The sequence below is a fragment of the Setaria italica genome, chromosome I, assembly GCF_000263155.2.
Source record: "Setaria italica strain Yugu1 chromosome I, Setaria_italica_v2.0, whole genome shotgun sequence".
Taxonomy (NCBI): Eukaryota; Viridiplantae; Streptophyta; class Magnoliopsida; order Poales; family Poaceae; genus Setaria; species Setaria italica.
Window position 1 is genome coordinate 13,319,741 of NC_028450.1, and position 14,521 is coordinate 13,334,261.

The 14,521-nt window shown below is 47.4% G+C and overlaps 1 protein-coding gene across 1 annotated transcript; it reads right to left on the bottom strand.

The window, feature by feature from the left end:
* Positions 1 to 9,210: 9,210 nt before the first annotated feature.
* LOC101765850 (bidirectional sugar transporter SWEET4) lies at positions 9,211 to 13,859 on the bottom strand. The gene is made up of 5 exons (XM_004952246.4): positions 13,599 to 13,859; positions 13,137 to 13,173; positions 12,670 to 13,048; positions 11,993 to 12,112; positions 9,211 to 9,897 (listed from the first exon to the last, which is right to left on the bottom strand). The coding sequence occupies exons 1-5, from the start codon at positions 13,639 to 13,641 to the stop codon at positions 9,718 to 9,720; spliced, it is 759 nt and encodes a 252-aa protein (XP_004952303.1). The 5' UTR covers positions 13,642 to 13,859; the 3' UTR covers positions 9,211 to 9,717.
* Positions 13,860 to 14,521: the final 662 nt, after the last annotated feature.

A 14,521-nucleotide genomic window follows, 5' to 3' on the forward strand; every position in this document is an offset into this window, starting at 1 on the left:
GATAGGGATGGTGCGGGCGTGGTGAGCCACAAGGCGACGACGAGGAGCGGTAGGCGCGATGGCCGGGGAAGATGCTGGCGGCGATGGCACTGCCCTATCTGTAGTGGCCACCTAGCGGTGCTAGAGAGAGGGGCAGCGCTGACAGTGGAGGGTCACGCCAGGGTGTCGGGCTAGGGTCACGCTGGCGATGGCAGCGTAGGAGTGGCGTAGCCGGGCTAGGGCGGAGGACAATGGAGAGGCGCGGGGAGTGCCGACAGTGGAGGAGGACAGGGCAGCGTGGCACGCCAACAGGGGCCAGTGGCGGCCGTGGAGGAGGATGCGGCGATCAGGGCGGAGCAAACAAGAGGTGGTGGATCGGGGAAGTGAAGCGAGGAGGAAGAAAGGGGCGAAGAAGAGATATTTATACCCCCTCTCCCCTAGTCCCGGGTGGAGTTGCCAACGGGGACTAAAGGGCTTACCACCCAGACTAAAGGGGGCTTTAAGCACGGGAGATGAAAAAGATCCCTTTAGTCGCGATTGGTATTATCAACCGGGACTAAAGGCCCTCCTTTTCATTTCTCATTAGTGCTACAATTGGTTTTATAGTTTTAATTTGTATGTGTTTCGAGTTGTTTTGTACTAGTGTTACTAAAGGAAAATAAAAAATTTACATATTTTGAACATGCAAAAGTATATTAAATTAGCAAGTATATTTAAAATAAGTTTGAATCAATCACTAATTCTATACTAGTTTATTAAGTTTCTAAAATAATTATTTTATTGCATCAATTGATCAACAAACTCTTCCATTAAATAATTTTAACGTGCAAAAATGCAATTGATGTATGTGGTTAAGTTAACATTGTTTATATTGATCGAATAAAGGTTCACCATAGAGCATTATAATATGATTGAAAGGTTCTGATGGCCATAGTGCATTACATAAAGGTGCACCATATATAGTGCATTACAAAACGTTAAAAAACTTCTTCTTGATGAAAGTTCATTGGTTATGATCACGGCATAAGTACGGAGCCTCTTCTTTAGCTAGGATGATGCTTTGGTCAATTTCGACAGCGAATGGAGGCATGCCATCAAACTGATCATAATCATCTGACTGGTCCGTTTTGTCCTCAACTCTCACGATTTTTCTTTTACCTGGAAGAACCATGTGTCATTTTGGCTCCCATGGTTTTTCTTTATCTTCTGAATTTTTCTTGGGTTTGCTAGACATATCTTTCACATAAAAAACCTGATGCACATCAATGGCAAGGACGAATGGTTTATCATTGTATCCAGTCTGGGTCCACTATTGTATGCACATCAATGGCAAGGACAAATGGTTTATCATTGTATCCAGTCCAGGTCCACTATTGTCATTCCATACTGATCTTTCATTACGCCACCTCCAGTCAGCTCCACCCATTGGCAACAAAATAAAGGACTGTTCAGCAGTCTGTATTCGAGTTCCCAGATCTCCCCTATGAAACCATAATACGAGTCCTTGCTTCCATTGTTGTCTATGGCATCTATACTGACACCACTATTTTGGTTGATGTGGTCTTGGACTCTCGTGTAAAATGTATAATCATTTATCTTGTAACCTTGCAATTTCTCGATTGTGCTAGAAGGTCCCCTAGCTAACCAAGCGAGTTGTTCATGAATTGTGGAGTTACCCATAAGGTGTTGATGCAACCAAGAGGGAAAAGTATCGATGTGATGACATATAATTGAGGCATCGAATTTTGTTGGGTATTGGGAAATAGGATCTGCTTGTGTTCCTCGATATACGGAGCCAAAAAGGATGATTGCTGCAAAACTATGAAGTGTGCTTTATGGAACAAATCACTATTATTGCTTAAACTTGATTTCCTTCCAAGGGTGCCCTTTCCCCATAGCCTCCCCTTGTGGCATGATATTGGAACCCCAATTGAGTAAATTGAGTCAATAAAATCAACACAAAACTCAATGGCCTCCTCTATTCCATATCCCTTAGCGATGCTTCCTTCTAGATGGGCACGATTAAGAACACAGTTTTTAGACTGACATGAACCTCTCGAAAGGCCACATATTGTGCAGAAATACTGGACCGAGAATTGTAATCTCTTTGACTAGGTGAACCAAGAGGTGCGTCATAATATTGAAGAAGGATGGTGGAAATACCAACTCAAAGCTGACAAGATATTGTACCACATCATTCTATAGTTTAGTAGCTTGGTTGGATTGATTGCCTTATGCGAAATCGCATTGAGAAAAGCGCGTAGCTTTACAAGAGCCAATCGTACATTCTCCGGTAGAATACCCCTTAGTGCAACCGGAAGCAACTGGGTCATCAACATGTGGCAGTCATGGACCTTTAGATTTGTGAAGTTCTTTTATTTCATACTTATTATTTCCTTTATATTCGAGAAGTACCCAGACAGAACATTGATACTATTCATGCAGTCAAACATGCTATCCTTCTCTTCCCTGGTGAGAGTATAACTCGCAGGACATAAGTAGTGCTTCATATGTTTCAGGTCCTGTCATGCTTCCAATGTATCTTTTGAGTTCCCATAACAACCCAAGAAGCCTAACACGTTCACACAAAGATTTTCTTCCTCAGGTGCATCATGTCTATTGCATTGCAGACTTCTAGGATTTCCCAATAAGGTAGCTCTCAAAATATAAACTTCTTTTTTCACATGGGTGCACGTCCGTTATCGTCGTTCGTAATAATTTCGCTATCTAAACCCTTTCCAAAAACTACCCTTACATCCTTTATCATCTTAAATACATGCTTTCCATTATGGTGTGCAGATTTTTTACAATGGTCTGGCGCCCCTTTGAAATGCAGTCCTTTCTTTCTTAACGGGTGGTTAGAAAGAAGAAATTGACGATGACCCATACACACGACCTTCCTACAGTGTTTCAAATAGATGTTGTCTGTGTCATCTAAACAGTGGGTACAGCTCTGATATCCCTTGTTTGTCTATCCTAAAAGGTTACTCAATGCAGGCTAATCATTGATGGTTATGAACAACAATGCTTGTAGGTCAAAGATCTCTTGTTTATCCTCATCCCATACATATACACCTTCTTCCTTCTAGAGCAGTAAAAGTGCATCAATCAACGGTCTTAGGTACACGTCAATGTCGTTGCAGGGTTATTTTGGACCTTGAATAAGCACCGACATCCTAATGAACTTCCACTGCATGCACAACCAAGGAGAAAGGTTGAACCTACATAGGATCACAGGCCAAGTACTATGACCACTACACAACTCACCGAATGGATTGAATCCATCAGTATTTAAACCAAACCTTATGTTCCTTGCATCACTTTCAAAGTTCAGGAATGCTCTATCAATTGATCTCCACTGGGCCCCATCCGCGGGGTGTCTCAGCATGTCATCTTGCTTACGTTCTTATTTGTGTCATCGCATCAACTTAGCATTCACCTTGTTTATGAGCAAATGCATCAAACATAGTATTATAGAGAAATACCACATCACCTTCGCGGGAACTCTATCTTGAGAGGCTGCCCCTCAACATCACCAGGATCATCTCGCCTGATCTTATACCGCAGCGCCTCGCACACAGGACAAGCATCCAATTTCTCGTATTTGTCACCAGAATAAATGATGCAATCATTAGGGCTTGCGTGTATCTTCTGAACCTCCAATCTAGAGGGAAACAACCTGTTTAGCTTTCTTTGTTGTGGACAACAATTCATTATTCTCGGGAAGCATATTCTTTACAATTTCCATGCCTCATAGGACACATCATTTTTTACCTTCCATTGCAGCATTTCCCTACTTGCAATCTGGGTACAATAATTTTTTGTGATCATCTATCATACGCTGTAACTTTTTTGATTCCTTCTCAGTTTCACAGTCTTTCTGTGCATCCCATAGCACCTGACCAAGATCATCAATAGGGCTATTTTCTGCAAACTCTCCTTCATCAGTCTCGCTCATTGTAGTATTTGCAAAAGCTTGGCATGCAGCCCAGTCCGGAATGTTGTTATCATCCCCCTCTTCTTTGTCGTCTTCCATTATAACCCCTCTTTCGTCGTGCTTGGTCCAAACCAAATAGTTAGGCATGAAACCGTATCTAAACAAGTGGCTGTGAAGAGTCCCCCAGGAAGAGTAGTCTTCTCGTTACTCCATTGGAAGTATGGACAACATATGAATCTCTTCTCTAGCTTGTTGGCTTTGGCCACTTCGAGAAAATAATGCAAGCCATCAACGAACATCAAAAGCTGATGGTCAAGGTCAGTGAACAAATCTCTGCCTGAACAGGCTATTGGGCCACCATACTTCTATTATGAGAATGTGGCTCCGAAAGGTATTTGGAAAACTATTTCAAGATTCTATTATGATATTCAGCCAAAGTTTGTGGACTCGAAGTTGTTCTGTTCTACCATTATTTTTGGATTCTTGACTCCGTGAAGTCTACTATGGAGCGTTTGTAGTTTCTAGTGTATCTTTATTGTCCTGTTCCACAACTCTAGCATTAAGTTGACTAGTGGGTGGGTTCATGTCACTCTAATTTAACATGCAAACTATTTATTTACCTAATTTTATTGCAAAGACTAAATATTAAAAACACATTTACTCTATTTTTTACCTCAATTTGATTGCAAGGACTATTTATTTATCTCAATTTTATTGCATGGACTAAATATTAAAAATACATTTACTCTATTTTTTTCCATACCTAATATTGATCAAGTTCTTTATCTAATATGAATCATATATAACAAGCAAGCTATCTATCCATCAAATTCTAGCTCAAATATATATATATAAATAAATAAATCCTCTTCATTGTCTCTCATTCTAAAAAACTCATTTTTCTCTATCTCTAAAGTACAAAACAAAGCATAATAACGAAGTAGCTAACCTTTACAACACTTTGGATGAGTGAAATCCCCATAAAATTGATGAAAAAATCGAGCAGCACCTCTCTAAGCTTGCCAAGTTGCCATGGAGAAGGAGAGCCCGTGCTCTCTGTGTGAGTGGCTCGAGCTCGGGGAGGAAGAAGAGGATTTTATAGGCCGGGTGTTTAGTCCCGGTTGGTAACATAAACCGGTGTGCTACCAACCGGGACTAAATGCACCGCCAGATTCCCCTAGATGCTTCTAGCTTTACTAGCCCGTCGAAGGTGGCTGTCGGTGGTGGGAATTTGACCTGGAACTAAAGCTCTATTAGTTCCGGGTCAAAAAACGACCGAGATATATATTCAAGGATCGAAAATGGTTTCTCCACCGGTGTAGAATTCGCCCCCATTCATTCCTTGATGCGCACCCTTGATCCGACGCCAAAGCGTGCTGGGAGCCTGCCGGCGTACATGTCACCTCGCCACATATATTGCAGAATAAATTCTTGGCCGCAGCAAGCTTAGCATCACGCGTGTAGTAGGCCGGCGATCTTGTCCCCCGTTCGTCCTGGCCACCGGGACCGGGTAGGCTCAAGTGTGCACGCATGATTCAAGTGCTTGCTGCCACTTGGTTAATTGGATGGATGCATTGTTAAGTTTTTTATGGACTAATATTTGGAAAGGATTAGTATAAAAATATCCAATGGTCAAGATTAATTGTATACTAATGGAAACTTCATATGCGGTATGGGTAGTATACATGAGTAGTATAGATATTATAAGAGCATCATGATAAAAGAACACAAATGACATCATTATAGAGTCTACAAAATCATTCCATTTGGAATCTCACGTTTTACATAAACGGTCAGATCTTCACTATACTATATACCACTAAGTGGTAGTATTATGTACTCTCGTATTGTTTGTTGTAGATTTGTCCTAACGAAACAAAATTCGTCTTCATGTAAAAATGAATGGAGAGGGTAAAAATGTCTCGGCAGGATAAGGTACTGTCACACCAGTGTAAAGCACCTCCTGGATTTGTTTTGTATTATTTTTTGTATTGTTTTTTTGCGTGAATCATATTTGGAAACAAATGTAGTGACTGGTTTCTGTGACGATAGAAACCCCGAGCCTGGTTGACGAACCAAAGCCATGTTCACTTCTTCATTTCGCTGGCACTATAAAAAATGCCTATTCGTCTTTCCCGCCCCAGATGCATGTATGTACGCTTGTGTTTCTTCTGTGCTGAAGTCAGTGGCCTTGCCAAATCCGTAAAGCTGAGATCCTGGCACGGGCGCACGGCTGTCAAACATCTTGATGTTGGTCGGAGAGAACATGCACCATGTTACGCTAGTCATCGCCACCAGCCGACCACCGTGCAGCGGTGTCACGACGAGGCAGACGGACAGTGTCACTCACGCAGCAGTGGCTCTCGAGCCTTGCTGAAGTCACTGTCTGTCCGTCTGGTAGACAATTGGGAACACTGCACCAACACGTTAGGTAGCTTTCAGCAAAGACCAACCGTGCTCAGTGCAGTACATACACCGGTGTCCTACAACACAACGCGCCGTGCAGAACAGGGTCGGGGACCGGCAGATCGACAACCTGAATGCTCAAGAGCCGTATGTTTCCAAGCAAGATCGGTCCGTCGCCATGGCGAGCTCTGGCATCCTCTGCTCCCTATGCTTAACTGGTGTATACGCTACCATGTTCCCGACCATCGAGATTCGAAGCGACAGGCAAAGAAAAACCAGCGAGATCCGTTCTCGGCACAGCAGAAATGACTGGCCGCAGAAAACCATAGCCATGGCCCATGGACGCTTCATCACTCTAGCAGCAGAACGAAAATCCCAATTCGTCTTTGGCCGGCGTCGATCAAGCACGCCTGTCTGTTCCCTTTTGTCTGGACGGTTGCGGCGTTGCCGGATCGGTGAAGGCCCGTCCTGACACGGCTGTTCTCCCTCCGCCATCGGTTTCTTGACGCGCCATGTTTGTGCTAGTCATCACCATCAGCCGACCAACTGCGCAGCACGAGCAGAGCGATCGGAGCAGTGTTTCCGCTTGCCTTGTATACCAGGCGGAACCACGGACAGTGACTACTGGACAGAGAAGTGTCTCGGCAGCGTCCAAGAGGCGTCAATTATTGGTTGTAATAAGCTCATCTCGTCGTCAAGGTCAGTCCGATCCGATTCGAATAGTATAGTGCCGCGGTTGAAACTGACTGGTGAAGCTCGCCTTGGACTCAAGGTCGCAAGCCCATGTCACGATCGGGGAGTGTGTGTGTGGGCGTGACCAGTTTCCCTGCGAATTTGACCTGGAAATCAGGGCGGCCAACATCGCTGTTTCACCTGGGTTGCTCTCACCCACCGTTCACCAGGTGGTCACAACATGAATACAACGTGACTCTAAAACAACAAGAATACAACTGATGTACGAGTCTGCAGCAAGTCATCCCCTGTCAATGTGTTGAACACAAAGGACATGAGACAGATTCATTTTGTTTACGGATCTTCATTTGTTCTGAATTATCCTCAGCACCGTCTTTCAGGTTACAATAGAGAAGGAGAAGACGAAAAATACAAATATAAAAGACAGAGAATTACAATAATACTAAAGTAACACGGAAATGCAAGCATCCAATCCAATTGATTAAGCTCATGTAGTCACGGTCATACCATAGTCAAATAGTAGTAGACTGATTAAGCTCATGTGGCCTACGTCATATCCTAGTAGGCAAAAAGTGTTCCAGTTGATTAACCTCATAGACATGGTCATAACATAGTCAAATAGTAGTCAAATGATTAAGCTCATGTGGCCTACATCATATCCTAGTAAAAAGTGTTCAAGTTGGTTATGGACAATATTGTAAAGGTCATACTCTAATCTTGTCCCACTTTTTTCAATAGTACTACTATGAAACTACTGTTTAGGACAAACTATAAATATGATTTTTCCATTTTCAATCCAAATTTTTTGGAGGTGTTAAGGTCAAAGTTTTACATGTTCGAAAGGAATCCACTGCGACCCATGCGGTACTCGCGTCATTGAATTCGTATTAGCCGGGTTAGGGGGTGTTTGGGAGAGGGGTGCTAAATTTTAGCACCCCCATTTTAGTCACTTTTAGCCACTAGTGCTCCCAAACACCTAGGCTAAAATGGAGGGGCTAAATTTTAGCCCCCCATAATCCATTAGCCCCTCAAGAGGTGCTAAAATGGACTAAAGGGGCTAAAAGTGGTCCCCTTATCCAAAATTCCTCCCCTTGCCCCTCTCTCTCTCCTCCCTCTCACTCCTCCAACATGGGTAAATAGGTCTTTTGTCAACATAAGTGCTAAACTTTAGCCCCTTACCCAAACACCCCAAGGGCTAAACTTTAGCCTCAACATTTGAGAGGGCTAAAGTTTAGCCCAAGGCTAAATTTTAGCCCCTCCTCCCAAACAAGGCCTTAGTGTGCACCAGATTTTGATCCTTTCTCTCTTTAGAATGGAAGATATCATTCCGGGCCGGCTGCCTTGAAGAAAGAAAACAGAGGATTTGCAGAGTGCAGGAGAGGGAAACATCATTTTTTTTTCCCTTTTCTCATATACATTTTTTATTTTCTGGGTTAAGCTAAGCTCAGCCACAGCAAGCACCATCCTCCGATTTATACAACATAAAAGAGAGGAAGGCAGAATAGGGGGTAAATAAAATAAAATTTAAAAGCAGAGCATTAGAATAGTTTCCAAAATGACAGGAAAATCAAGCAGCCTGGGGTCTGGGGTTGCTTAGGAACAAGCAGGCAAGCCCGGAACAATATAGTACTGTACAGTCCGTACATGATAAAGACGAGTGCAGCAGTGCTGCAGAGCCCTTGTTCACCTTTTTGTTACTAGTAAGCAAAAACGTAAATTACTGGGCATAAAACAGGGGAATAATGTTGCATGTAGAAACCCTGACACGAAACACTAATCAACTGATTAAGCTCATGTGGCCCATGTTATATTCTAAATTCCTAATCAAGCAAAGTTCCAGGGTCATATCCTAATTAAAGACTCGAGAGAGTACTGCTAACGGGGCATGGCTACTCTTGTAAAAAAACTGACTTGGGGATGAGGGAAGCTACCGTTATTTCGCTGGGTCTTAGGCAATGTAGTCGTCGCCACATGACCCATGCACGATCACGTCGTTGCAATAACCAACAGAAATGATGTCAGTGACGATACCTAAGAATTGTTTTTTGACCCGTTATCTTTTACTACCAGAAGTCTAGAATTTACTGAGTGCATCATTTCCTTTTCGCTACCTTGAGGCAAGCAGTACTACTAATCAACTGGCTTGCACCAAACACAGGAATTTACTGAGTGCAGGACAGGGGAGCAGCATGATATTTTTTTCAGAAATCTTTTTTTTTAATCCTCAGCAGTACCATCCTCCCATTTACAGCATAGAAGAGAGGAAGGCAGAAGGGGCAACAAAAGAAGAGAAAAGAAAAGAAAAGAAAAGGAAAGGAAAGGAAAAAACAGAGCATTAGAATAGTACTGAAATTACTGGAAAACCGATCGAGCAGCTATGGGCTGCGTCATCAGAACAAGCAAAGGCCCTCCACTAACAGCAGCTGTAACACTGCACCGGAAGATGATCATATTATATGATGATAGAAGGTGAGCGCAGGAGTGCAGTGCAGCCCTCGTTCTGCAGTTCTCTTGTTTTTGTTTTCCTTCAAGGTTACTAGTAGTAAGCAAAATATAAAATCAGAGCGGCGGCGGCGGCGGCGGCGGCGGCGACGGCAGCGTTATCATAGGATGCATACGCAGACACATCGATCCATCCCTTCGGGAAGGAGAGGAGGACGGTAGTAGCTTGGTTGTCCGCCGCCGGTGTCTTTCCGCCGTCATCAGTAGCCGGCGGTGGTGTTGGAGGCCCTGGTGGTGGTGGCGTCGACGACGACCTCGGTCATGGCGATCTGGTCGGCCTTGCGCTTGCGCGCCTCGATGATCTCCTGCGTCGACTTGTAGTAGATGGCGTAGAGGATCAGCTGCGCCACCGCGAAGAGCACGCCCAGGCCGTTGGGGATCTGCGAGGCAACAAGGACAGAGAGGCACACAGCACCGTCAGTACATTACCTGTCGATTCGTGCATGAATGTATAATCGAAAGTTTCGAAACCTGATTAGTAAGAATGATGCTTTCTAACCGTGGATTTGTAGGACTGATGTTGTGAAGGCGAGTTAGGTACGTGCCCAATAAAAGAACCCAAGAAGCAATGGCAGGACCGCAGGAGAGTACAATTACAAGTGCAGTAGCCTGATCTAAGGGGCATAGGAGACTGTAGTGTACGTAGCCTGTAGGACTTGGCCATGTCCTACGGGATATGGATAAGGGACGGCGTCGTGTAGTGCGGCTGCCACGTTCGTTGGGTACCGTGCCGCAGCCGTCAGATACTGAAGATAGAACGGACACACGCGCCCGTCCAGGGATCGATCTACCTGTGTGCAGCTTTTGCGCATGCATATATCGGCGATGAATGCATTGGGAACATCGACCTGCTGTGGAGTGGATAACTGGGTGCATGGACGAGGACGCGATGCAGTGGCAGTGCTCGGCCGCTACGTCCAGACCTGGTTGACTCGTGGGCTCGTCTGCATCGAACACGGCAGACGACGCTCGTGTAGTGTAGCCGTGTAACGTTGCTAGAGGCGGAGTATGTGGTAGGACTAGTGGCACACGGGCGGCTGGACCACCCGCCCGTCGGCGCCCCATCGTCCACGCCATGCTGTCGTCGACTTGCAAGGGCACGCTGCTGTGCTTCGCCCCGTGTGTTCATGACGCACGGCACCACCCTCTCTGAGGAGAGGACCGATCGGCACTGTTCGGTTGTTTTTCCGATGGCGACACGCGACGCCACGGTTGCGCGTTGCCATCGACCAATGATCCACGACGACCGCGAGGCAGGACACCGACAAGCCCGGGAGCTCAAGCAACCAGGCGGCCAGGCGTCGGTCCCGTCCGTCCCGGTGGCGGCGAAACCGACGGCAGCACCGCACCGTCGTCCGTCGGTCCCGTCGGTCTCACAGCCCGCGCGGCCGCCAGGTCCGTTGGCCGCGCACCGCCATCCCGCGCGCCCGCGGCCGCGTGGTGCGAGATGGCCCCCCCGCCGTGACAGCAGCGGATCGGACCCGGATTTGGTGCCGCGACAGCGACGGCGCGTGAGCGAGGCTGTCCGGGGCGATGTGATCTGGTTATCTGGCTCGCCCGCCGTGTCCTCCTGGGCGGATGGCCGGACGCGGGCGGTCAGGAGCAGCGTGCACGCATCTACGCCGGGGGCTGCGGGGTCTCTGCTGGTCAGGTGCGGTCAAGGCGTGTGGGGGAGGGGCCATCATTGGTAGCTCACGGGGTTGGGTACTTGTGTTCAGGGCTTCAGGCTCGGCCGCGGCCGGCGTGGCCTGACCTGGCCTGGGCGCCTGGCCAGCCCCGGAGAGAACACGGGGTCACAGGTGCGAACCTTGGTGTCGTCGCGTGCATTTGGAGCAAAAGCCAAGGGCGTGGAACTGGACGCCGGTACCAACTTGGCCCTGTCGTCCATGGCTGGCTCCATGACAAGTTGCCAACCCCTGCTCTTAGGAGCAGAAAGGGGCCGCGGCCCTACCTACCTAGCCGCACAGAACTACTACTGCCTCTCACACTGTGCGCGGGCAACCGTACGCGGGGTGGTTACATGCTCCACGCATGTGCCGCGGCCACAAGGGCAGGGAAAGGGGGAGGCGACTGTGCATGGCCTGACCGAAGAGGTCGGAGGCCCTCCAAGGGGAAAGACTGCTTCTGGCCTGCGTGCCCATGTGGCTGGGCATCCGGCGTGTGGTGTGTTATTGCGACGGTGATGGCATCATGGCAGGCAGCTAACGTCTTACAGTAGTAGTAGAGTACGATACCGAACCCTAACCCCATTTTGTTAACTTGCTCTGTTTGTTAATGCTCAGAGCACATGGCTAGCTTTCCCTACTAGTACAGGCTGATTCCGTCACGGTCTTTAAATAGTCGCTGACCGATTCCTACCAATACTTCTTTTTTTTTAAAAAAAAATGAATTCTAGCAGTACTAGTGCTGCTGTTTTCTACTGATACGGTGAATCAGCGAACTGGACGGAAAAGTTTCTGGTAGTTGCATGCTTACGGTGATGTAGAGGTCGAATTTGATGAGCGCGTAGGCAGTCCAGCAGATGCCGTTCACCAGGGAGGCCAGAGACAGGAACAGGGGCATGTACTCCACGCTCTTCGTCTGGATCACCATTTTCTGAACGGTACAAAAGACACACGGGAATAAAAGGACACATTAGAAGGACAACAAAAATATTATAGGACAAAAATCACAGCATGTGAAAAGAACTGAACAACTTTTGCAACAGCATGGCATGTGTGGTGTGCATGAACACAAGCCAATAAACAGAGCACTACGTTTCAAAACAATCAGAGGAAAAGTCTTGTACCAAATCCTACACCTGGTTGATACTTGATACTAGTAGCAAAAGTGAAGAAGAACACACTTCATCTACTATTTGAACCGGACAGTCACGGGAAACGACAGGGTTACTCATGCATGTGTACGTGTGTGGTTCCTTTATTTTATTCTCCAACAACGCTGCGTGCTCAATCAAACTAAACCTAAAATAATGACCCCCCCTTCTTTTCCTATTGCTAGATTCTCATTCCAGCCCCAGTAATTTAATCAGCCAGCAGGTGGTGAAGACAGCCACCTACAGCGCCACACAGTACTAGCGAAGTGGCAAGAACAAACAATTAAATAATCACTCGAAATTAAAACCACACCGGTCACATGCCGTAGGCACGTACCATGACGGCGAGCGGCGCGGCATACATGCCGGTCCCGAAGAGGACGCAGAGGACGCCGACGATCATGGAGCGGCGCTCGTGCGTGTGCGCGAGGGTCAGCACGAGCGCGGCGACGGCGCCGACGAAGGCGACCTCGGCGGCGAGCAGGAGCATGACCTTGCGGCGGGCGGCCCCCGTCGAGTAGAGGAGGAAGAGCGTGACGTAGGTGAGCTGGATCGCCATGCCGGTGCCGTTGATGGTGATGACGAGCATGCTGTGCGGGTGCACCACGGGGAGGCCGTACAGCACCCACATCATGCAGTTGAGCAGCGTCGCCACGTACGGGATCGCCGAGTACTGCTCCACCGCGCGCTTCTTCCAGATGCGGTAGAACGTCGGCCTGTTTGTTTTGTTTTGTTTGTGAGATTAATTGCCATTTGGTGATAGATGAGCAGTGACGACAGCAAGGAACGGAATCTCTTTCTTACACTGGGGAGAGGAAGAGCACAAGGGCGGTACCATTGCCTGCAGCATATCCACAAGGTTAATTTCAAAACATGTCAGTATTTATTCCAATTTTGTTTGGACCAAACTAGCTACTCGTATTAATGTCTGCAGCTCCAAGTTAAAGAGGGAGTTGACTTGAAGCCAAGATATTGTGATGACGAAGATATATCTGTAACGGCTTTGGGCACACCAAAGGAGAAAAAAGACCAGAGATATGAAGAAGAAGGGAAATCAGGAGGAGGATGTGAGGAAAGGGAAGTTGCAAGAAAAGATGCCGGCACCCTCACATGACATGGGGCGGCCACTGGCGTCTGCAGCCGGCATCAGGCTCCACACCGCACGGACACAGTACAGCTACCATTTCGGATAGATGCGAACGTGCCGCAGGCGATTTGTGCATCGTTCATGCAGATGTTCATCAGAGCACATGAACGGAGACTCACCGATGACGCCGATGGCCGTGCGGATGGTTTCGGCCGAGACCATGGTCGGTTCGTCGGTGGCGAGCTTTCGACGGCGGGGACGGTGCTCGCTCGCGCTGGTTGCCAAATCTAGCTCTCCACGGACAGATAACAGAGACGGGAGAGGAAATGTGTGATGGCTGGAGCCGACGAGACGGAGGAGGAAGAAACGAAAGAGCTGAGCTCCTCCCCTCCCTCCCTCTCTTTCTCTGGGTTCTTGGTGAGTGACAGGAGCGGGCGAGTGAATGTGGCATCCAGAAGGCACCGAGCGGCCGCTTAAATAGCCGAAGGACGGAGCGCGCAGGCCTCGGCCTGGCCGGCTGGCCCTGCGTGGCCCCACCACCTCCACGGGCCACGGCTCCGTCTCTATCTCTATCTGACACTCTTTCTCTCTCGCTCTAACCCAGTCTCTCTCAAGCTCTAATAGCGTGTCGTTTTTGGTCTGCCACGACCCCACGGCCCAGGGAATCGGAAGTGGAGCCAGTCGGCCAGAGCCGTGTAGGCGGATAAATCACCTTTTCCCCTTCCTTTCGTCTACTTTTTTCATTTTTTCTTGGTTCAGTTTCATTTTTTAATTTTGGTTTCGTGCTTAAATTCGGTCCAAGTTTATGTTGTTGCCGGGAAGCTTCGCAGCGTTTGTGTACCGTGTGCGTACAATCTTTCGTTGTACTCGAGTGTACACTATGCGTGGTAACCGTCCATCTCTCCGTTCTCCAGGGAACACTTGGCCCTTCCGATGGAGAATCGACGGCGGAAGATGGGGAGCAACGGACGCATGGAGCAGTTATACAGCATCATTAGCTCTTCCCTTTGTAAGGATTAGCAGCCGCTACTAGAAATATGAGCATTCAAAGTTTCAAAAAATAAATATGTGATAAGGCAGAGAGGATATGAATCGAAGACTC

Bases quoted from the DNA above. Each gene is read 5' to 3' on its own strand.
- LOC101765850 (XM_004952246.4), bottom strand. From the start codon at position 13,641: ATGGTCTCGGCCGAAACCATCCGCACGGCCATCGGCGTCATCG. The intron at 13,049-13,136 runs GTAAGAAAGAGA...CAAAACAAACAG, and splicing joins GTGCTCTTCCTCTCCCCAGT to GCCGACGTTCTACCGCATCT. The intron at 9,898-11,992 runs GTAAGCATGCAA...GTTGCCTCGCAG, and splicing joins AATTCGACCTCTACATCACC to ATCCCCAACGGCCTGGGCGT.